A 23,460-nucleotide genomic window follows, 5' to 3' on the forward strand; every position below is an offset into this window, starting at 1 on the left:
ATTCATCCCAGCCCCCCCTCATTGTTCCATATATAGCCTTACTATAAACTATAAAACACTAAAACACTGAACTTGTTGCTTTATCATATGCAGCACATTTATATTAAAGAGATTATCTTGTTTCCTTGATTGACATACACAGTTTTAACTCATTTAAAATAGTATTTTTTAATTCAATATTCAGCAATGTTACTCAGGCTAAACTGGTTATCCCGAGTCTAATCAGGGCAGCCAGTTTTTCAGCGGAACAAACAATTGAAAGAACAAAAAACAAATATGGTAAACCGGGCTATATATGGGACTATCAGGGAGGGGTGGTGGTGGCTCTTTTTTTGTTCTAGTAAACCGGGTAAACCGGTTTCTAGTAAACAGGTTCTAGTAAACCGGGTTATATATGGGACTATCAAGGAGGGGTGGTGGTGGCTCTCTTTTTGTTCTAGCATATCTCCTTCTGGATAGCCTCTATTCTGCAATTTTACATTAAATAGCTACAACTTCGTGGAAACAAGTACATTTCCTTCACGGTAAAGTTCTAGTTGTGGGGCTCCTTGCTATTTCTACCATTCCCTCATTTATAGAGCTTTGAAGATTACATAGAATCTATCTTAGTTTTGACAAAAAAAGTTTTTCGCCGTTTGTGTTACTTACGCTACCGACGGACGCACATAAAGGGTCAAATATGGATACAAAAATATATGCATCAAAGCAACAGGGAATAATTATAGAAAATACGTACAACCGGGCTTCTAGCCACCCCCTCGCTCCGAAATCCCAAGTTTTCCTGAATTAAATTATCAAGTAAATTTGTTATTTATTATTGCACCCCCTTTCAAAGAAATCCCTGTTTGCGTGCCTAGTCAAGTTAATTTGTCAATTCAAATTATCAACTAAAATTTGATATTTTCTTGTTTTCTTGCTAATGTCAGCCTGACAACTTCTCATTAGTCAGGAAGATGTGGTCCAAATAAGCCCAAAAAATTGCCACCTGTGATTCTGGCTCGCCAAGTGCAGTGCAAGCCTTTCTAGAAAATTTTGTTTTTTTTAGCACAAAAATAATCCAATCCCTCCTGTTTGTATAGCACACAGTTCATATATTATAAGTTCGTATATTCTGTCTACTGTGGTATAGCATTGCAAAATACGAATCGCAAAATGACGTAGCTAGCATGAAAATTATAAACGTAGCGATGTTATGGTTGCACCAGCAGCTCCAACTTAGTAAAGAGTAAACCACGGCCCATAACAGGGGCAGATCCAGGATATTTTTAGGGGGGGAGGCAAAATAGGGAGATCCAATAAACCTGCGTTTGGAGCAAGTTTAATTAACACAAACGTGAGTTAATTAAGTAAATTACACTACTTTAGAATACGCTAGGGGGGCATGCCCCCTCGCCCCCCTGGATCCGCCACTGGCCCATAGTAGCCAAAAGTTAAAAAACGCGTTAAAAATAACTGTCTGGTAATATAAAATTGTTATTTGAAGCTGGTGTAGAAATTGTAACTATTATTTATTAATCTTATTAGTAAAAGCTAACGTAAAAACAAATTTTTGGGAATTTTGAAAAAGAGCCTGAAGCCCATCGAAAAGCGGTTTCGGGTCGAAATCGAAATTGCACTATTGGAAAGTGAACGAAAGTGCACAATAGTCGAAATCGAAAGTGCAGTGTGCAATGTCGGTTCAAAATCGAAAGTGCACCTTTGGAATAGAGTCATCAACTTTATTCAGGGTAATTGAAACTCCCACCTGAACAACAAGGACAATCAATTTTTTGCAGGGGAAGCATTAGTGTACCCTTTTTTTGTTTTTGTTTTTTCAGGGAATGACTGTATCAAACCAGGGGTCGTAGAATGTTTGGAGAGGGCTCATTTGAAAATAAATGACGACATTATTTTCCCAGTACCAAAGAAATCGCGACATAGAAAACTGACGTTTTCTGCCTTTTCGTGCCACCAAATATCATTTTGTCTAAAGAGGGTCAAAGTGCCCGAAAATCGAATGTCTAAAATAGCTGATGAGTTTTTCATGGTCCAAAGCTCAAAGCAGAAGGTTTTGAGCTCCGAAAAACCACAGCAAAGTGGCATTTTCTGCAATTTTGTGCAACAAAACATCCCTTTTTGACCAAAAAGGGTCAATATCCCCGGTAATGTAAATCCTAATAGAGCTAATTTTGTTTTTCAGGGTAAAAAACTTCACACTGTAGCTTTTTTGCCCCTTCCCCCATTTTGAAAAAAAGCGAAATAGGCTTTTTCACCGTAACCTGTTACGGTTAATTTGAAATAAGGGATGTCCGATGGTTGAAAGCCACGAGCATAAGTAGGTGGAGCTTTAAAGGGCCCGACTTTTGTTGCCCGACGGGTTTTTGCTGGATTTAGATAAAGTACCGTATCAAAGGGACTGACTGACTGAAATATTGATCGTGGTAGTTAACCACCCAAAAGTTTAAAGTGCGTCGAAAAGGCAAAATTGAAAAGTCTAACTGAGGTCAGTAATTTTTGAATATTAACGGCCGAAAGCACAACGACTTCTTTTTCTGCTTGGACTAAGAGCAAGGTCAATTCAGTTCCTTCTATTAATGTCTGTAGATTTACGTCTTATTAGTTAATATTTGAGTGATTTCAAAGTCACCAAATGTTGTTGCTACGGATAAAACTTTATTCTTTGCCAAAATAAAAATAGGATGTAAAAAATGATTGTAAAGGCTTGCCAAGTTTAAAAATGATAACAAAATCACTAAAGGTATTTGTTCGGGTGTCCAAGAATCCTCTAACTACTCAGAGCCGTGGTCTGAAAAAGTTAAACAAATGGATTTGGCATTGGTTCCCGTTTAGTTACAAGCAATCCCAACGATGAATTTATTGTAGATCCTAAAATAAACGATTTTTTTTTTACAAAATTGCATTTAAGAGCAGTATTTGTTTTCATTTTATACCCAAGGTCGTGCAAGAAGAACTGCTAAAATGCAAGATCAGTGGCGTGAAATCATGGAAATTAGGGGGGGTGTACCTGTCAAATTTTTGTTGGACAATTTTGATTTGTCTATTTTTCCAATGAAAATAAGAAAAAGCCATTCTTCAATGAAAATGTTAAAGAGTATTTTTTGAAATTTATGGAGGGGGCAAAAACAAAACTTAGGAGATGAAAAAATATGCGTAGAACGGATATATACAAGAGGTGCTGAGAACTCTCAGTAAGTTAATATTTCAGAGGTTACTAACCTCTAACCTTTAAGCCTCTCCCTGGGTTTTTAACTTAGGGTCTCTAACTTCTTAATGAGCTATTTTTTTCAAATTGGGCATAAAACGGCGACACAAAAACGCCAGCCTGGCATTAACCTTTACACCAGACCTTTATCTAGATAAAATTTCATTTCCCAGAAATTCCAAGGTGAATTTTAAAGGTGATAGAAACGATGACAAACTTTAATCTTGCTTCCTTTTCTATCGCTTAAATATTTGTCTGCTGTTAGGGGCCCATGTCCCAGAGTCAGGAGCGTAGCTATAGTATTTTCATTGGGGCGGGGGGAGGGGGAGGGGGTGCTATTCAAGCGATGGTGAAGAAAAGTAACTATTTAACAAATACGGTACTTTATGAATTTAAAAACATTACGCAGTACATTATAAACAATAAACACAAATTAAATAATCATAAATATATGTGCTGGCACTTGGCTTTTACTAACATTGTCAGCAATGAGCTGCTGCAGACGACAGTAGTATAGTGTAAACAAGCTCTCGGGCGGGTGGGCGAAGGTGAATGTTGTATACACTCGGCTTTTTCAGCCAGATTCACCAGTAATGTTGCAGTAAATTTCCCCCTCCATTACCTCTAACCCCTACGCCCATCAAAGGATGCTTCATCTCATAACTCAACCAAGCGCTATTCTAATAGCTCCGTTATCGCGCTATTCATTTGCTCGTAATTTTGAATGGATTTGACTCTGTAAGATATTTTGTTGTTGTACTAAACTTATAATATACGCGGTTTATTGAAATATTATTTTTGATTTTTGTTAAATTGATTTGTTTGTGGGTTTGCCGATTTATATTAATAAAGAGCACTGATATCAGCGGGCCACATAAAGCCGAAACAAAAATCATAGGCAGTGTAATAGCGCTGTCCAAGTAAAGATACAGTATAAGTCAAAGTATTAACATATATTGTGCAACATAACATTGTGACATATTCTCCCCCATTTAAATAGTGACCGCATTTCAAATTTGAAAGTATGTGAAAAATGAAGTTAGAATTATTAACTTATCCATTCGGCATTGTTTGACACAGAATATCCAGAAAATTTGAACCTATTGGCATTTATTGCGGCAGAAACCTTAAATGAATTAAAAATTAAAAATTGGAAGGGAAAATTGACTCCTAGTGTTTGAAAATTATCTTTTTTTAGAACAAACGAATTCTATAAAAATTACACAACAGTTTTTATTGTGTAAATCAGGGTATGGGGGTATGCATTTCCGGAGCGGTTTATACTGAATACTGTTTTCATGCCTATAGTTCCCTTCACAAGCAAATTTCAGTGCACTAGTGCTGCATGATGAAACTGATGACAATAGAAAAAAGAGAATAACGCTTATACGGGCACACAAATATCCAAATTGTGAGAAAAATATAAATATTTTGTTTGTTTAAATTCACTTTATTCTATTCTCAGCAGACATTTCGTACAGCATGCTGATGCAGAGATAAGTGTCCAACAAGTAGTGCTGTCATTTTGTGAAATGCAACTAATTTCAGTCATAATTCTTAGCACATTTATGCCAGTTCTTTTTTGGAGCTGGTTAAAAGAAATATTTAAAAAAGCGAAAATAGCGATAGGTTAGCAGGGTATTGTAAATAGGGGCAGTTCAAAATTTATGCGTTAGTATGTGAATCCAAAACGCAAGGAATAAGGCGTTATCAACGCTTATTAGGCATTCCAATGACAAATAAGAGAGTCGGAGTTTCAATTCAATACTGGAAATAAAAATTAAAACAATTAAACTATTAATGGAAAGGACCCCCCCCCCCTCTACCGAATTCCATGACCGAACAACAGCCGATTTGACCTATCTAGCTATAGTACGAATGTAATTATAAAAAGCACTGTCTTATTTTCTTTTTTAATGATTTCTTTTTCATTCAGGAAAATTATATTCAATTCTTATTCTTCAATGATTCCATTTCTGTCGTATTTGCAGATGTAGAGGCTGTATTCATTTCCCTTTTTTGAAGTTTTGAAACAAGAGAATATAATCTTGAACTGATAGATTTTAGGAAGTAAAAGTACCTTAAATATCAGGGGAAAAAATTGACCTGAGCAAATGTGCCAAAACCGGAAGCATAGAACATTTTTTGATTTTGCCAATAACCTGGCTCACATTTTTACTTGATAAGGTTTCAAAGGCAGTTTCTTTGGAAAAATATTAATGTGGAACATATTATAAAGTGCAATGTACCGCTATTTTTCTCGTTTTCCTTATTTTGAAAACGAGTATGGATTAATTAAAAAAAATATCTGCTCAAACTAAATAACAAATTTGACACTTAAAACGAGCAACAGTTTTAAAGCTACTAAATAAATTATAGTTTTTTTTCTGAATTATTGGGGGGCAACTGCCCCCCCCTTGCCCCTTCTAAGTGACGCCATTGCCCAGAGTTTGGATTCAGCTGCAGCAACCCGCTACAGTGTCTGAAATTTGATTCTGGTGCTGAAATTATGCAGAAGCGTTCTTCATACCACACCAAACAAGACAAAGAAAAAGTATAGAAATTCCTATATAGCAGTGATTTCATAGAAATGAAAAGAGGAAACACGAAATCGGAAGCATCTTTGGAGAAAAAAAAAAAAAAAAAAATGTGACAAAAACAAGTAAAATGGCGGTCGATTTGAATGAGACCAATTCACATTATATTACAAGTGGTTGTACGTAAAAGAGACTGGAATTTAAACAAAGATGGTGTCATTACCTTGGGCTCCTGATTCTCTCAAAATACATAAATTCTCAATTTCGACATGATTTTAATTTCGACAAGGTGCAACATGTCCACCTCTCGACAAAGCGTGTACATAAAACGTCTGTTGGAGTGTGAGGAAGTATGAGCGAGTATAAACTGACCATTCAGTGATCCCCAAGCCACTGCAATATACATTTTAAAGAAGAAGTAAGACAGTGGCTAAAGGTGCTGCATTACTTGATCCATTAGTATCCTGTAGTTCCTGTATCTCAGGATGAGGTTGTCTCCTGTAGTTCGTGTAGTTCCTATATCCTGTAGTTCAAATCCGACAAGAATGACATCAACAATGAGATTTTACTCTGGGAAACAACCTCAATCTCCGATTTGTTGATTTTTCTGCTCCAAAATGAATAAGTGAAATGAATATGTTGGGAAATGAATAGGTTGGGAAACCATTTGCAAAGTTCTCCAGCAGATATATCCGAACAAACTTAATTGATGAACATCAATCAGTAGACGAGCAAATTAGCCCAACGAAGCAAGGACTTTGATTGAAGCTGGGGAATCGTAAGAGATGCAGAAATAGAGACTGAGACCTACACAGCTGCACACACTTCTCTTTTGCCTCAATCTGTTCTATTCTTCACTCTTACTGTCTACACTTGATGTCTACAGTCGTCAGTCTAACGGCAAAAAAAGAACAAAAGGCTGTAATAAATTCTTGATGCTCATGATGGGTTGATTCACTAGTTTCTCAGTGTTTTCTGTCTGGAAAACGAAATTCAAAAGGGCTTGTACCCTGCATATATTTTTTTAACATTTTTCGGAAGATCAGGAAAAACTCCAAAATTTTTTAAGTAGATACATCCGAAGAAACGTATTGAGGGTAACCCCTGATGGGAACATCAATCAATAGACGAGTAAATCGGTCCAACGAAGCAAGGGATTTGACTGAAGCTGGAAAAGCATAAGAACTACAGAAGTGGGAATACAAAATTGTCTTTAAAGCTAGTTTGAACGCTCGGAGGAGAGTGGGGGGTGGTATAAGCTCAGTACCTTAGAGTTGACATTATTTATCTATAGTCTTCATATAAATTATTCAGTGACTCTTACGATTGATCGGCTTTTAGAAATGTCACTTTAGAAGTATTTTAAAGTGTGAGCTACGTCATTGTTTCGCAAGAATATACCACGCCCTCCCTCAGAATAAATTATTCAATGATTTTTACGATTTATTCAAGATTTTTACGATGATTTGTTAAGTTGTCCATCAGTTAAGAGGTGCTTGTATTGTATGATTATCGGTAAATCATAATTTACTTTTTAAGGTTGAAGACATTTTAGCGCCATTTAAACTCTCAGAAGATGTTCAGAAAAGAATCAGAGAGGTATATGATGAAGAAATGCGACTCGGACTTGCAAGAAATCCTAGCAGGAAATCTTGTCTTCAAATGGAAAACACATATCTACCTGAATTACCTAATGGAACTGGTAGGTTTATTTTTTCTAGAGTTAGTAATAAGATCGACCAGCAATACCGTCGGTCATAATTTCTTCACCTTTGTCGCAATAATTTCTAAAATGTCACTCAATTCAGGTCTTGAAGCTACCTTCTGATAGAGGTCGAATTTCGCTTCGGCAATCGAACTTCCCATCACGCGATGAAAAAGTGTCTTAACATGGACAAACATTTGGTTCACTTATGTTTTGGATCAGCTTTGACAAAATCGTTTTTCCAGCAGACAAAATTCGGTTTCAATTTGACGAAATTCAGCCGAAGTATCAGTCTAAGGTCAGATAGTGATGTCGCTAAGTCATTTTAACTTGAAAAAATCTGCTTTCTTGTATCAGAACTTAGCTTGACGGAAGTAAAATTTATCTTCATTGGCCCGGTTTTACTGTGCTAATATACAATTTGTCCTTGCTACTGTAAATTAATTGTATTATTTGATTGATTAATTATATTACTAACCAAAATAGTGTAAAGTTAAATCCTTTTAATCCACCTTCCGAAACTATTAATGACTTTCGAAAGAATCTTATTAAGAAAATAAGATTGTGTAACACTCCATTAATCGTACAAATAGAAGATATGGAATCAGACATGTCAATTAACGAAAAACACACGCTAAATAAACGCGAAATAATTGTAACATTGGTATTCTTTTTAGAAGTATTTTAAAGGAACGCTTCGGTGTCAATTTACAGCAACCATATTGACTAATAGCAATTGATGCTGAATATTGATGCTAAATAATTGATGTTTGATCAAATATGCAAAAACGCTTAGTTGGGACTTGCTTATATATACTACCAACTGCGCCCTCTACTTAATTTTAATAAAAATCAAATTTCAAAAATTACAAAATCATTGTAGCCGTTAGATCATTTATTTAAAATTTTGCGCGCCTAAAATTTCTTCGCCTGAGGCAAGTGCACAGCCATAGAATAAAGTGGTACAGCCAGAGAATATTCAAAGTTTTGAAATAACCGAAACAAAATCTTAGAAAATCAGGATTTTCAGGCAAGAATAGACCTAAAATGAAGCCAGAGTGGTTTTTTGCTCATCGTCCAAAATTATATTTTTGTCTGCAAATTTTCCCGTGCTGATGATTTCTGATGTTTAACTTTAAATTAATAAATGTTTTGTTTATGATTTCAAATTGTTTATGTCAATTAACAGTACGTAAAAAGCAGCCATGTCAATACTAACAAAATCTCTAAAAATGAAAATCCAAAATAAGTAAAATTCGTAGAAGTAAAATTCGTATAAGTAAAATAATTGTACCTAATACATTATGCTTGCAGACCCGTTATGCTTTACCCCCCCCCCTAATAAGAAAATATATAGCCCGAATTTGTTTCTAAAGTATTATACAGGGTTCAGGAGAGGATCCAGGATTGTTTTAAGGGGGGGGGGGGCAAAATAGGTTGAACCGAAATTTTTTTTAGGGGGGGGGGCGCAAAAGTTTTTTTAGGCATTACCCGATAAAATGCCTATCTGGTCTCGCAATATAATTCTCTTGTACTTACCGCTTTCTTAATAAGTACCGTTAAATTATTCTGAACCTCTACAGTTCTTTGTTGTTTTTTTTTTTGGGGGGGGGGGGGGGTAATGTAACCATCTTTGGGGTCAGGCTGGAAAACCATATTATTTTTCTGTAGAATCAAAAATTCGTACTTACATATGTTTGATTGCAAGATCTTCGTAGCTCTTCAGAAAATAAGGCACATTGACTATCCAACGAGCAGTCTTCAAAATTTCAGACGTTAAATTGCGGCCAGCTGTTATTGTTTTTAGTCTCGGTGGTTCTATAATGCTTTCCTCTTGCACAGATACTTCCTCCAAGTCAAGCAAATACTTTAGATGTCTTGGTTTTCCACGTTTCACGTATATTTGTTTTAACTTCTCCCTGCCCTTTTGCACATTAATTAAATTAAGTCCTCTTTTATTGCGCTTTTTTCCCATAACTCAAAAAGTTTTTCAATCTCTTGAATAAAACTTGCTCAAATCTTGATATATTTCGATTGGCTTTGAACAACGGCATACAGCAGATACGGCACGTTTATCCAAGTTTATGGTTCGTTTCTACATTGTGAAAATCCATGCGGAAATCCGTCCGTTTCCGTTCGAACTATGGCTGAAATAACGCTGCGTTTTAAGGCGAAGATTTCAAATTATTGCAAAAGCGTGACCTATGTTCTTACCATCTTCTGAAAGCTGTTGAGCAATAGAGAGCCAAATGAACCCGTTTTTCTTAGTTTTCTTATAGCCGGGGTGCATAGGATTATACAAGCTGGGGTAGCCTCGAACCTAAGCTATAAGATCTTTTTGTTTTTTAGAATCCATACTCATTATTTTATTCATTTAAAAATCTTGCCAAGATTCCGTCCTGATTTGACCAAAACGTTGCGGAAAGCTAGTTTTTTTTTTCTAGCACAAAAGCGGACGGAATTTCCGCACGGATTGCTAAATCCGCATGAATTTCCGCAATGTGTAAACGAACCATTAGTGGTATCATGCGCAAGACACGACGCCTGTTTATTGAAACGCTGACCCGAAAATTAAACAACCCTTGTTCAACTTGAGGGCTCAGTAAGTCAAAATCAATTGCAGCGAAAAAAAAACAAAGGATCAAAAAAAGCCTTAAATTTGGTAAAATAAACATTAACTGTTTAAGCAAATAGTTCGGGTTAAAAATATTTACAAGTTAGTAGGAATTTTATTAAAGTTATTAATATCGTTTTCTTGAACAAAGCCAAAAGAGTTTTTGTATAAAAAAACATTTAAAAAATAGAGGGAGCATAAAAAAAAAAAGTGAACTTGACCAAATAATAGCCATTATTCTCCCAAATCAGGTGAATTATACTTTAAGTTCTCTAATATATCTGTTTCTTTAAACAAACAAAATTTCTTTAACATTGAAGAGATAGCCAAGTGACTTGGACTGCTTTCGCCCCTTAAGGTTTATGTGAAAGAGATTATGGTAAGGGATTAAGGTAAAAGTTTCTTATGATATTTTTCTGCAGTGTTTCAATGTAAGACGACATGTCTGCAGACCTTCCATTACCGAGGTTTAGTCTTTCTACCAAGTTACAATTTTAAATTAGCTTTGCATTTTTTTTTTTTTTTTTTTTTTTTTTATTTATAGATAGAAAAATATATGGAAAACATACGAAAATAGGTAAATTTTCCCTTTTTTTTTAGTAGTTGTTTATTATTCTCCGAGATTTTTTTTTGGTAATATGGGAATTTTGTCTTGGACGAGTGGATAGGTCTAAAACTCATGAACCCAATGGTCGCTCTGCAAAAAATATTTTGGGCGGATATCCTTTTGGGGTTATTTGGGCGGATTTGGGGTGTAATATAAGAATGTCTCGGACATTGTTTAACAACTTGAGACAAAAACATGCGATATGGAATAGAGGGTTTGAAAACGTGGAGTAATTCAACTGTATGTTAATTTAATGATAAAAGTCTATAATTATCCATATATCTTTTTACGTAACACGCACCTTTTATGTTTGCACACCATTACGACAGCAAATTTAGAAAAGTTTTATTGTTTTTTTTTTCTGGCGATGAATCAACAAAATGAAAGATAAGTAAAAGAATCCTCAGTGCTTTATCAATTTTCTCCTTTTTTTGTTTTAGCTGTGTGTGTTTTGACTTATCATAAATATCCATGATAAGGTTTATTGTCAAATTTTGGCTTAATTTTGAATCAAGGCTGGTGACACGATTTGAATTTTCAATGTAACAGAGAAAAGCAAAAATGTGCTCAAACCTTCAATTAAAAAATTAATGCATTCATTCCAAATTGTCTCGATTCATAGAATATTACTTTTACAGACTCATCAGACTCATGTTTTACAGGCCCTATCTCAGACAAGATCTTGGAAGATTTCAGGATATTTTTTTTCTGTACTCCGAGAAAATCAGAGTTGTTTAGCGAGTAGGATTTTTTAAATTCGAAAACACATTTTGCGAATTTCTACCCCCTCATAAATCAGAAATTATAATGCGAAACATCAGGCTAAGATGAGAGGCTCAAAGTAATTCTTTTGCCTCATTTGCGCTAAAAATCTATTACTGAAACTCACTTTTATAGCAATCCCTTTTTGCCAAATTTGTCCAATGTCAGTACCATCTATAGGGAAAGGGGTGGAGGTGTGAGTTTCAAAAAACATTTCCGGGGCAGAACTTTGGCTCTAGACCCATTCCTTAAAGTTTCTTTCACCAGACTCAACTACTTTCCAGGGTGGCTTAAAGCCCTTCATCCAGAATTTTGTCTAATGGTAACCTCTACTCTTCCCTCATCTCCATTTTTCTCCATTCTATTCTTCAGCATTCTTCTTCAGCCTATCTCTATTCTTCCCAAAATAAAGGTAATTGCTTTCTACGCTCTGAAATTGCGTTAATGTTTCTCCCTCCAGATTTCTATCACTCGAGCAATTTTCTATGCAAACTTATTAATTACCTAAGTAAACCAAAGTGGGTCTCGGTCAATAAGAAAAATTACGGACGAATGACAGGAATTCCATTTAGAGCTTGGATTACTTTGGTATTGCGTCAGCCAGCCCTGTTCACAGGGAATTGTACTGCGTAGTAAGGGCGGGGGAGATACACTAAACATACACTTACAAATTGTATGAAGGTGTTGGGAATTATGAGTCGGTAAATGTCTATTATCCTGACCACACTCAAGTTCTTGATATGAGTAAAACTGAGTTCTCTCTCTGCATTCGGTTATAATTAGCTTAGCCTGGGTGAGATAAACTTCTATATAGGTATATTTTAATTAAATATTTAATATATAGAGGTGGTTAGGTTAGGTGTTTAATCTAATGCGGTCTGGGCGGCCTGCTTTCCATAATTCTCTGTTGTAGTTTCCATAATTTTGTTACTAAAGCATTGTATTTACATCAGATTTTGGTATATTTCATTATGATTAGCCTAACTTAACTTCTTGAGTGTGGTCGGGACAAAAGACAAGCACCAATGGGTCATTTTTTTTATTGAAATTTTTGGTGGTTGGAACCTTCTACTTTCTCCTTCTTTTTGGCGGTTGGAGATGCTCGCTACTGTCGATATGCAGGCCATTTTTTTATAATTTATAGAGGGCTATTGTTGGATTCCACATTGTTAGAATACATTTTTCATTATTGCACATCAGATTTTTGCCCACATGAGACATTCAGCCCCCCCCCCCCGAATCTCACGTTTTATCCATAATTTCCATGTAATTTACTATGTATCTGCTATGTAGAAAATTGCCCAGCTCCCTTGAAGTGTGCTCCACTAAAATCATCCATGCGTACATATCTGCTATACATAATAATTGCCTAGTTAAACACTTCCTTCAGTTTCATAGGAAACATTAGTGCAGTTCTAAAATGTCTTTCTGGAGTTTCAACGAACTCCAACGAATTCTGTTCAACGAATTCTTCGTTTCACGAGTCTTCTATTTTGTGTTCACTCAAAAGCATTTACTATCATTGGTGTACAAAGCTATTATTTCTACTATGATAATAGCAGAAATTTTTTAAACGAAAATTTTAAATTTTTACTTTTTAGAAATTTTTTTATTTTTCTGCCCAGAATAATAATAATTGTTGTGAGTTTTATAGCCAGTCTTGTTCTGTTCAACAGAACAAGACTGGCTATAAAAACAGGTGAGGGCCAGTTTCAATGCATCAAAAACAAAAGAGCTCTTAAATTTGAAAGCGCGAAGTGTGAAGGATCACCGTGTGTTCCTTCCAAAGGGGTGACAAACGAAGAATAGGCACACTACGCCTTTTTGGACTTCATTTCTCGTCAAATATCATGTGGGCTGAATACCTAAGCAAAGTGAGATCCTCTTGATCCCGGAAGCTAGGAATTACCCTAAGTATCCTCCCTGATGAGCCCATTTTGACGCTATTCACGTCATGCATCAGACCAGTCATGCAATGTGCTTGTTCTCTATTTGCGGGTGTTTTAATTAGCCATGTCACTCCTCTTCAACATGTCCAATACTGAGTAGTTCGGGCAGGAATTTCTAGCAGTTCCGATGCCAAATCCATGCAGTCGATCCAGGATCGTTTTGAAGTGGTGTCTATGTCGGTGATCTACAAATACATGGACTGCCCTCCATCGGAGGAGGCATCGAAACTCTTTCCGGACAGAGCAAAGCCTTTGCGATCATCTCTCCAAACTGCAGCTCGGCAGGACTAATGTTGTGCAGGGCAGACCCCGCCAGAAATACTTGAAAATGGGTTTCGCTCGACGATCCGCCGCCAAATGGAATGGCTTCCCGGTAAAGGTAATCCGGGATTATACTTCTCTCGAGATGTTCAAGAGAAGGTGTAATAAATACCTCAAAATAAATTTGAGGCAATTACCAGGACTAGCGGCATATCATCACATGTGATGGAGCCATGAAGCATGAAATAAAAAAGAGAAAAAAGAAGAGTTTGTTCATTCTAAAACATTTACTATCATAGGCGCACAAAGCCAACACTACTGGGTGAAGTCATTTGAATATTTTTTCAGGAATAAAGAATCGTTTGATAAAAATAGCTATCGTAGTTACAGCTAGTGCCGTAACTAATTTACGCTACATGACTGACACGATTACTACTGAATGACTGACACGATTAGTTCTGCAGTGCATTCAAGATTGTTCTTGTGGCGTGTGTTTCGGTTGACTTCAGCGGCGAGGGGTAGTCAGGAGCGGTGTTTATCACTCTAAAACACAGAATATCCAAACTTACACATCAGATGGTACCTGCGTTCTTTAAGTGTTGGGATTCGTAGAGCTGCGAGGGCAGATTCGTAAGTGAAATACGGTACTTGGTTTTTGGTATGATTTTTAAGGCTCTTTTTTGCATTGTTTCAATTTTGTCGTTGAGGTAGTCGATGTTGTACATTTGTGGTCCCCAAACTGGGAATGCACATTCAAGCAAAGGGCGTACACAACACGTGTATGTGAGCATTAATTGATTTATAGAAAACCCGAGTCGACGCAATCTGGTTAAGGATCGAAGCGCGTAGATGCCCTTTCTTACAATTAATTAAAAAAAACTTTCCTAAAAATAATTTTTTAGAATATAATTAAAGGCCATTCTAAAATTAACACATAGATATACAAATACATTAAAAATCACAACCTAAAAAACGACAATACATCTCTGTTAAATATTCAATAACACAAAAAACGAACATAAATTGATCAAACGATCATAGCAAAAAACAAACAACAAGTAACGATTTTAATGAATAAAAAGGATATAAAGCGAGTAATGTCTAAATTGAATAGCAAAATCAAGCTTAAAACGAAAACAAATATTTTGCTATTGAAGTATAAATGAAACTTAAAACGAACAGAAATTAAATAAACAATCAATGCGAACAAACATACAATGTATATTAATGTAAATGAATAAATAAATCTTAAACGAGTGAAACTCAAATTGAATATGCAAATCAAGTTTGAATCGAATAAAAATAACTACAAACAAGAGTTTGGGTATCGTCTCACTGCAGAAGCCTAAAACCTACTGCGTCATTGGCGCTTTACTGAAAACAATTCTTTGAAATATTTTCACTTTTGTAACTTTAAGAAATAAAAAATTAATTAAGATTTTAGGGAATAAATATCAGCATATGTGTATTAAATTGACAATGCACAGTTTTTTTCAGTAAACTCATTTGAATTTTTTTTCAGTAAAGTACAAATTATATTCTGGCTTTTAGAAAGCATAGGGGTTTCGAACCCTACTCACATTAATTTATGCTCGTTTTGAGTTTGACTCTAATATTTATTTTAATTTTTGTTCGTTTTGGGTTTTATTTATTTATTGATACTGATTTGGGGTAGTTGTATGCTTGGTAGATTGTATGATAGTCCGGACGCCAGTTGTTGAAAATGTGAACCATATTACGACGGAATGGGGCAGCTGCGAGAATTAGCCTACCCTCCACCCCCTAAATTGACCATGCGGATTCAAAAATACCAATGGCACTGGTGGAACACTCTGAAACTTGACATTTTATCATATTTTGGTGTTTCATGCAAGAAAATGCATGTTCCACAAAGTTTGAGGTGCGGTTTTCCGCTCAAATAGAAATGCCTAGAAGCCACAGAATGTTTTTATAACAAACTAACACGATTAGTTACAAAAAATGGCAGAGTTAAAAAAAAAATGGCAAAACTATATGAGTCTTGAACTATATGAGTCTTGGAAAGTATAAACAAAATCAAATTAAATATTAGATGTATAATAATATTAATTGTTGAAAGATCCGTCAGTTCAAGAATTTCTTTCCACTGAAATTTTTATTTTCATTTTCAATGCTGTGAGAACTGGAAAATAATAAATTTGTAATATACGAGTAATTCGTTTTCAGTGAAGCACCAATGACACCAATGACAGTTAAAGAAGGGGACAGTATCCAAATTTTGCTTGTAGTGAAACTATATTTGTCTTGACCAATCTTGAAAAGAACTAATAAATTAAACTGAATATTTGATGCATAAGGATATTAATTGCTAAAAGCTCATCAGTTCAAACTTTTACTGTAATTTAATATTTATTTCCAATATTAAGTACAAAAGAAAACATTTGTAATATGATTTGTTTTCACTAAAGCGCCAATGATGCAGTAGGTTTTAGGCTTCTGCAGTGAGACTATACCCACACTCTTGTTTGTATTTATTTTGATTAGATTCAAACTTTATTAACATATTCAATATAAGTTTAAATTTTTCTAAGATTTCTTTATTCATATTCATTAAAATATATTGTATAGTTTTTTGCGTTGATTGCTTATTTGATTCCTGTTCGTTTTAAGTTTCATTTATACTTTTACATAAGTTTCATTTACATATTTTTTTTCATTTTAAGCTTGATTTTCATATTCAATCTACGCATTACTCGCTTTAAGATCTATTTATTCATTTATATTATTACTGGCTGTATACTTTTTGCTATGATTGTTTATTTCATTTCTGTTCGTTTTGGGTGTCATTTATTATTCAAAAGTAATTTCTGGTCGTTTTGAGTTTGAATTTTAACAGGTATTTGTATATCCTGAGCTTAAGTTTAAAATGGACTTTACTTTTCTTTGAAAAACTGATTTTTCAGAAAGTTTTTTTTTAATTAATTTTTGTTCGTTTTTGATTGCAAAAAGTTTCAAGTTTTTACGGCATGGGGGGGGGGGTGCTTACTGTCTGATTATTCTTGACTTTAAAAAACGGATCTAGAACTTTCAATCTAAATCGAATGAGGCTTTTTTCAAAGTCTTTACGATTACCTCCTTGATAAAAACCTTATATATGAACAATAGACAGCTTGCACAACTTGTGGACAGCGATTGACAACAATGAATGGATTGAAAAAATAGCTCCAATAAGAGGGTTTAGACCATTTCACTTGCTGACACAAAGGGATCACGACTGTTTGGAATTGACCTTAATAGGAATTTGTGTGCCAAAGCAATTTTGAATCTATCACAGAGTGTATTTTAACCTTATAATTGGATAATTATAATAAATTTCTTATGTGTTCTTCCCATACAAAACCCCTTCCCATAAGTTATAAACCCCCCTTAATAAGCTATGCCCCAGGGCATAACTTAGAACGCCTACCCCTGGGCACGGGTGGGCTGTGTCGACACCGGAGTTTTTTGTTATCAGAACTTTGAACTATTTTAACAAAATGTCTATCTCAAAATTTTTATCTGATGCATTTAGGGCGTGGACGAGGAAGAGGGGCTAGTTGCCCTTCAATCTCTTTTGACTCTTAAAAAGTGAACAAGAACTTTCAATTGTCAATCAAATGAGCCCTCTCTAAAGTTTATACGAGCATCCCTCCCATAAGAAATAATATGAAGGATTCGGAGAATCCTTAAATTAAAACCGTTGCCTTGAGGGCTTTGGGAGAGTTGTCATCCTCAAAGACCTAATTTCCAGAAATTAAAATTATATTTCATAAAATGGCTGTATTAACACTTGTATTGGATGTGTTTGGGGACAAGGTTAGCGCGAGAAGGGGGTCAGTTGCCTTCAAATCACTTTCAACTACTGCAAAGAGCAATAACACTTGGATTGTCCAATCGAATGAGCATTTTTTGAAGTTCCTACGACACCGCCTTCTATAAGATCCTTATATGCCCTCAGGGCCTAACTTAAAACCCTTGCCTTGAGGGTTTTGAGGGAGTGACCTCCCCAAAAACATATTTTCTCTGTTGAAATCAGCTACGATGAACAAATTGGCTGTCTCGAAATTTTGATCGGATTTGAGTGAAGTACTAATGGACGTGGGGGGAGGCTAGCTACCCTCCAATAACTTTTGACTATTAAAAGGGCACTAGACCTTTGAATTTCCAATTGAATTTGCTTGCTTTGAAGTTTCTACGACAACGCCTTCTATAAAAACCTTATATACCCCCAGGGCATAACTTAAAACTCTTGCCCTGAGGGTTGTGAGGGAGTGTCCTCCTCAAAAATATATTTTCTATCTGGAAATCAGCTATCCTGAACAAAATGGCTATCTTAAAAGTTTGATTGGATGTGTTTGGGGAAATGATGGGCGTGGAGAGGGGGGGGGGGCGAGTTGCCTACCAATCACTTTCGACTATTAAAAGGGGCACTAGCCCTTTAATTTCCAAATAAATGAGCCGGTTTTGAAGTGTCGAAGACAACGCCTTCTAAAAAACCTTATATGCCCCCAGGGCAAAACTGAAAACCCTTGCCCTGAGGGATGGGGGGATTGTGCTCCTCAAAAACATAATTTTAATCTGGAAATCAACTAAGCTGGACAAAATGGCTGTCTTAAAATTTTGATTGGATGTGTTTGGGGAAATGATGGGCGTGGGGGGGGCTAGTTGCAGTCAAATCATTTTTGACTATTGAATAGGGTACTAGCCCTTTAATTCACAATCTAAAGAGACTTTTTTGGAGTTTCTACGGCAACGCCTTCTATAAAAACTATATACACCTACAGGGAATAAATTAAAACCCTTGCCCTGAGGGTTGTGGGGGAATGTCCTCCTCAAAATCATATTTTCTATCTGGAAATCAACTACGCTGAACAAAATGGCCTTATCAAAATTTTGATTGGATGTGTTTGGGGAAATGAGGGGCGTGGGGGGGGGGCTAGTTGCCCTCAAATCACTTTCGACTATTAAAAAGGGCACTAGCCCTTTGAATTTCCAATCGAATATGCCTGTTTTGAAGTTTCTACGACAACGACTTCTATAAAAACCTTATATGCCCCCAGGGCATAACTTAAAACTCTTGCCCTGAGGGCTATCTCAAAATTTTGATTGGATGTGTTTGGGGAAATGATGGGCGTGGGGGGGGGAGGGGGGCTTGTTACACCCCAATCACTTTCGACCTTTAAAAAGGGCATTAGCTCTTTAATTTCCAATCGAATGAGCCTGTTTTGAAGTTTCTACGACAACGTCTTCTATAAAAACCTTATATGCCCCCCGGGCACAACTTAAAACCCTTGCCCTGAGGGTTGTGGGGGAGTATCCTCATCAAAAATATATTTTCTATCTGGAAATCAACTACGCTGAATAAAATGGCTATCTCAAAATTTTGATTGGATGTGTTGGGGGGAATGATGGGCGTGGGGGAGGGGGCTAGTTACCCTCCAATCATTTTTGACTATTAAAAAGGGCACTAGCCCTTTAATTTGCAATCGAATGAGTCTTTTTTGAAGCTTCTATGACAACGGCTTCTATAAAAACCTTACTTGCCCCCTGGGTATAACTTAAGACCCTAGCACTGAGGTCTGTGGGGGATTATCCTCCTCAAAAACATATTATATATCTGTGAATCAACTACGCTGAACAAAACTACCATCTCAAAATTTTCTTTGGATGTGTTTGGGGGAATGATGGGCGTGGGGGGGGGGGGGCTAGTTACAGTCCCATCACTTTCGACTATTAAAAAGGGCACTATCTCTTTAATTTCCAATCAAATGATCCTGTTTTGAAGTTTCTAAGACAAAGCATTCTATAAAAACATTATATACCCCAAGGTCATAATTTAACACCCGTGCCCTAATGGCTTTGGGAGGGTTTTCTCCTCAAAAATATATTTGCTATGTGGAAATCAACTACGCTGAACAAAATGGCTATCTCAAAATGTTGATTGGATGTGTTTGGGGGAATGATGGGCGTGGGGGGGGGGCTAGTTGCCCTTCAATCATTTGCTTCTGATATTCGTAACGTGTGGGCTAAATGAACAATCGTTGCTGAACGTCACACCAAGGACAACTGCAGTCAAAGTGGTAGGGTACCAGGGGGTCAGGGCAAGCAACTTTTCTTTTCAGAGGATTGCCCCTTGACTATCCAGATATGGACCCTTCTCCCCCCCCCCCCGATGAAAATGCTGGATGTTTGCCCATGTCCGTGAGACTTGACGATATTTTCCTTCAGAATTCGACTGTCTACCTCGAAATAAATTACTGTGCTGCCTATGTGCCTGTTCTTCGGTCTTTTTGTTTTTCGATCAGTGATGACTTATTTCATTTTTACCATTTGATGAAGCTTTTTTTATGGTAAAAAAAGACTCAGGTCTATCATATTAAAATACCTGAATAAAGCAGTTTTGCATATAGAAATATTGCTGAGATCGTGTACCAAAGTCTTGATAATTTCCAACTAGTTAATGCCATATGTAATAGTTCATGTTACATTACATATAACATTTGATGCAATAGATAACACAATTACAGTCTTTTTTATTTTTATCATTTATGATTAAAATTTAAATGCCAGTATTTTCCTATGTTTGTGTGTAAGAATATTTGAATTCCAATCTCTTTTTTTTTCTTCAAGAGATAAAACCAATTTAAGAAAAAGTAATCCCACTGGGATTCAAAACCTTAAATGATATCATTAAAAGTCATACTGTGTTCCGCAGGCAGTGGGGGCTTATGACCTTGCGAGACCCCTTATTTCATTAGAAAATTTGAGTAATCCTTAGATAAAGCATACTCTATCAAAATATGAATTTCTTTACGTGCTTTTATCGACAGCAAGGTCAGAATACACACTTTACCCCAATTTTATGAGCTCTGGTCTCCGTTGGGCTTAATGTTTTTTGTGTCTTTAGATGAATTAAATAAAACAGTTAAACAGTTAAAACAGATATATATTCAATGTCTTTTTTTGCAGGATTTGAACAACTAATTGCATAGCAATTGTTTATTCTAGTGAATTGTCAGTAATCAACTCCCTGCCTTGGCTTTATTCTAATTAGCCATGGCTCTCAAATCTTTCATCACTTCCATCAAGTTGATAATTCAACTTGGCAGTAGTAGTAGCAGCAGCAGCAGTAGTTATAATTCAGTGGCTTTTCTATGCATAATTGGACGAATCTTTGCCATGCACCCCTCTCCAAGAATAAAATGATGTGATTGGTTGTTTATCCCCCCCCCCGATTTCTGGCGCCAGATATACTAATAATTTAATCTTTTACCTTCAGTCCTTTTCGTGGTCGCAAGTGTATGTTGTACCTGCTTTTCAAGGCCAACAGAGGAGTTTGCAGATGAAAGTCCTCTTAAAGACAATTCCAAAAAGAATTGCAGCGCCAAATGAAGCTATTCCTCAAGTCATGTACGTACACAAGGAAAGAGCTTTTGGTCCGCCCCCATTTCCGAAAATCTCAAGTTTTTCATGTTTTGTCCTATTTTTTTTTTTTTTATTGCTTTCCATACAATTCGCTTATTAAAAAAAAAACTTTTTGAATCGTAACCAATGGTTTACGTAGCGCAGGAACCAATAATCTGATTCTCTGGCTTCGGCCGGGAACACAATGCTGAGAAAATACGGCAAAAAAACTTGCCGTATTTTCTTAGACTTGAGCTTGAATAACATATATCAATTGCTAGTAATATTCAAAATATTGGCGGTTTCCATTTTTTTATATTTTTGCTCAAATATGATATTTCGTTATCGACAGAGAAAGAAAGTGCTATTTTCTTTTTTCATTACGAAGCAACGGAAATGTCGAAGCACTGTTAAGGGAGGTAAATCGAGCACCTGAACTTTTGACTTGAACTTAAATCAGACGCACAAATTCTCTATTACGTCGACAAAGGTCTTGAACAAGACTCATAGCATCGCTGTGTCTTTAGTCACTTAGTTAAAATAAATTCAACAAGAAAATACTTTGATTAAGTTTATTAGATAGGAAAATGTTTTCAGTTTAATATTCTTCCCCTTTTCTGTATAGAGGAAGGCGAATATCTGGCCCTTGATCTTGGAGGCACAAATTTCAGAGTGATTTTACTGCAACTTGAGAAAGGTCGCGTTGTGTCTGATGAAGTTCAACATTATTTTGTACCAGAACCTCTGCGAATTGGACCTGGATCAGAGCTATTTGACTTTTTAGCAGCATGCATCTATGATTTCCTGGAAACAAGAAGCAAGTTGGATCATAAACTTCCACTTGGTAAGTCCAAAGAAAAACAATGCATGTTGATTTTATAAAGATATTTTGTTACCAAACATGGCTGATCATGTACTTTTCAGCGTAACGACAATGGCCGAAGTTTAAGAGTTCAATCCAGCATAAGTTTTTTTTAGAAGTTATGGGTTTTTATATTTCTTAACATTGGAGGTGATCGTCTCTTACTAGGTTGGTAGCTACGGCAGCAACCCGGATGAAGATTGTATTATCATACTAAAAATGTAATGAAAGAAATCTCCTAAAGTCACCCCCCCAATTCTAGCTTTTATCTCCAGGAACCCTAAGTCGTAACCCTAGGGGTGCGTGTACCTCCAATCGGACCCTCTTCAGTAAATCAAAGACCACCTGACATAACTTTATGTACGTCAAAGCGAAATGAACCGCCACTATTCGGGTATAAACTTCAGTTTCTGCAGAGCTTTTCTTCCTTGAATTTACGATAAAAAAACTTGAAAACCTTAATTTCTTCCTGTTGTAAAATTATGCAAATTCTTTCACTCGTCCTTCCGTTTTGGACTATAAAAATTATAAAACTATAAATTACAAACAAATTTTATTTTATATTTCAAATATATTTTATAGTTTATCTATTCTTTATATAAATATAATCACTGCTGTAATACGAGCAAAAGCTGATAACAAATTATAAATATTCGAGGTGAAATAAATTGTCTTCAAGGAATAAGGTTAACACTTGTCTTATGAGGTGAGATAATGAGGTTAATACTTGTTTTAAATTGAAGAAGGTGAAAGGTCAACAATGGACGGTTAGGGCAAAGTTTTCTATAATAAGTTCAGAAACATGGAAAAAAACAGTCTCTCTGCCTTTTAAACCGTTTTTATCTTTAAAAAAGGACTTTTTCAACTACGATTGTAATAGACTTTCTCATCAAAAAAGAAAAAAAAAATAAAACCTTAAAAATAACACAAATAAAAACTTACGGATTAAAAAAATTAAACCGAAACCAAAAGAGCTTTGACAATGTTTTTTTCTTTATATATTTGGCCGAAGACGGATATTGGCTAAATAACCGAAATACTCGTATATATTAGCTAACCTGTCTTAGCTGGAAAGAAACTCTTGGTAAAAGTAATTTTTCACACTCAAAGTACTAAATCCAGCTATTCAAATTTGTTTGTCATATTAGAAATATTATATGTCAAATTGAAATTCTCACAATCTGAATCGCCTCTTTCAGTAATCGGCTTGTTAAATCCAAAAAATGTATTAGCAAATTGTTATAATAGAGAAAAAGAGATGGATAAAAACCAATAAATCTACGCACAATAAAACATAATATAAACAAGTTTTTGTACTCTCATGTACAAAAAAAATAATTGATGATTACAAACCACATCTCCAGGTACATTCAAAGTGTTGAGTGCATTTGCTGACTTTTGTTACAGAATTCTGCATCCGCCCCGTGCCTCCCAGGACGCTAAAAGCAACACATACAGTCTCATTAGTCGCAAGCATGATGTTGTAAGCGACTAAAACTTATCGTCCTGAAACAATTCTTTGCCAGGAAAGTAAATGTT

General features: G+C 35.7%; 1 protein-coding gene across 4 annotated transcripts in view; it reads left to right on the forward strand.

The window, feature by feature from the left end:
• The window catches only part of LOC148955789 (hexokinase-2-like), a 149,874-nt gene that overhangs the window by 24,226 nt on the left and 102,188 nt on the right, over window positions 1-23,460 (forward strand). For all 4 annotated transcript variants that reach the window (XM_089104258.1, XM_089104253.1, XM_089104274.1 and 1 more), the window contains exons 3-4: window positions 7,279-7,441; window positions 21,685-21,903. In XM_089104258.1, coding sequence (XP_088960384.1) covers window positions 7,279-7,441; window positions 21,685-21,903 — 382 coding nt within the window. The remainder of the gene's footprint in view (window positions 1-7,278; window positions 7,442-21,684; window positions 21,904-23,460) is intronic.

The sequence above is a fragment of the Artemia sp. Qi Xiang Cuo genome, chromosome 2, assembly GCF_049724085.1.
Source record: "Artemia sp. Qi Xiang Cuo chromosome 2, ASM4972408v1, whole genome shotgun sequence".
Lineage (NCBI taxonomy): Eukaryota > Metazoa > Arthropoda > Branchiopoda > Anostraca > Artemiidae > Artemia > Artemia sp. Qi Xiang Cuo.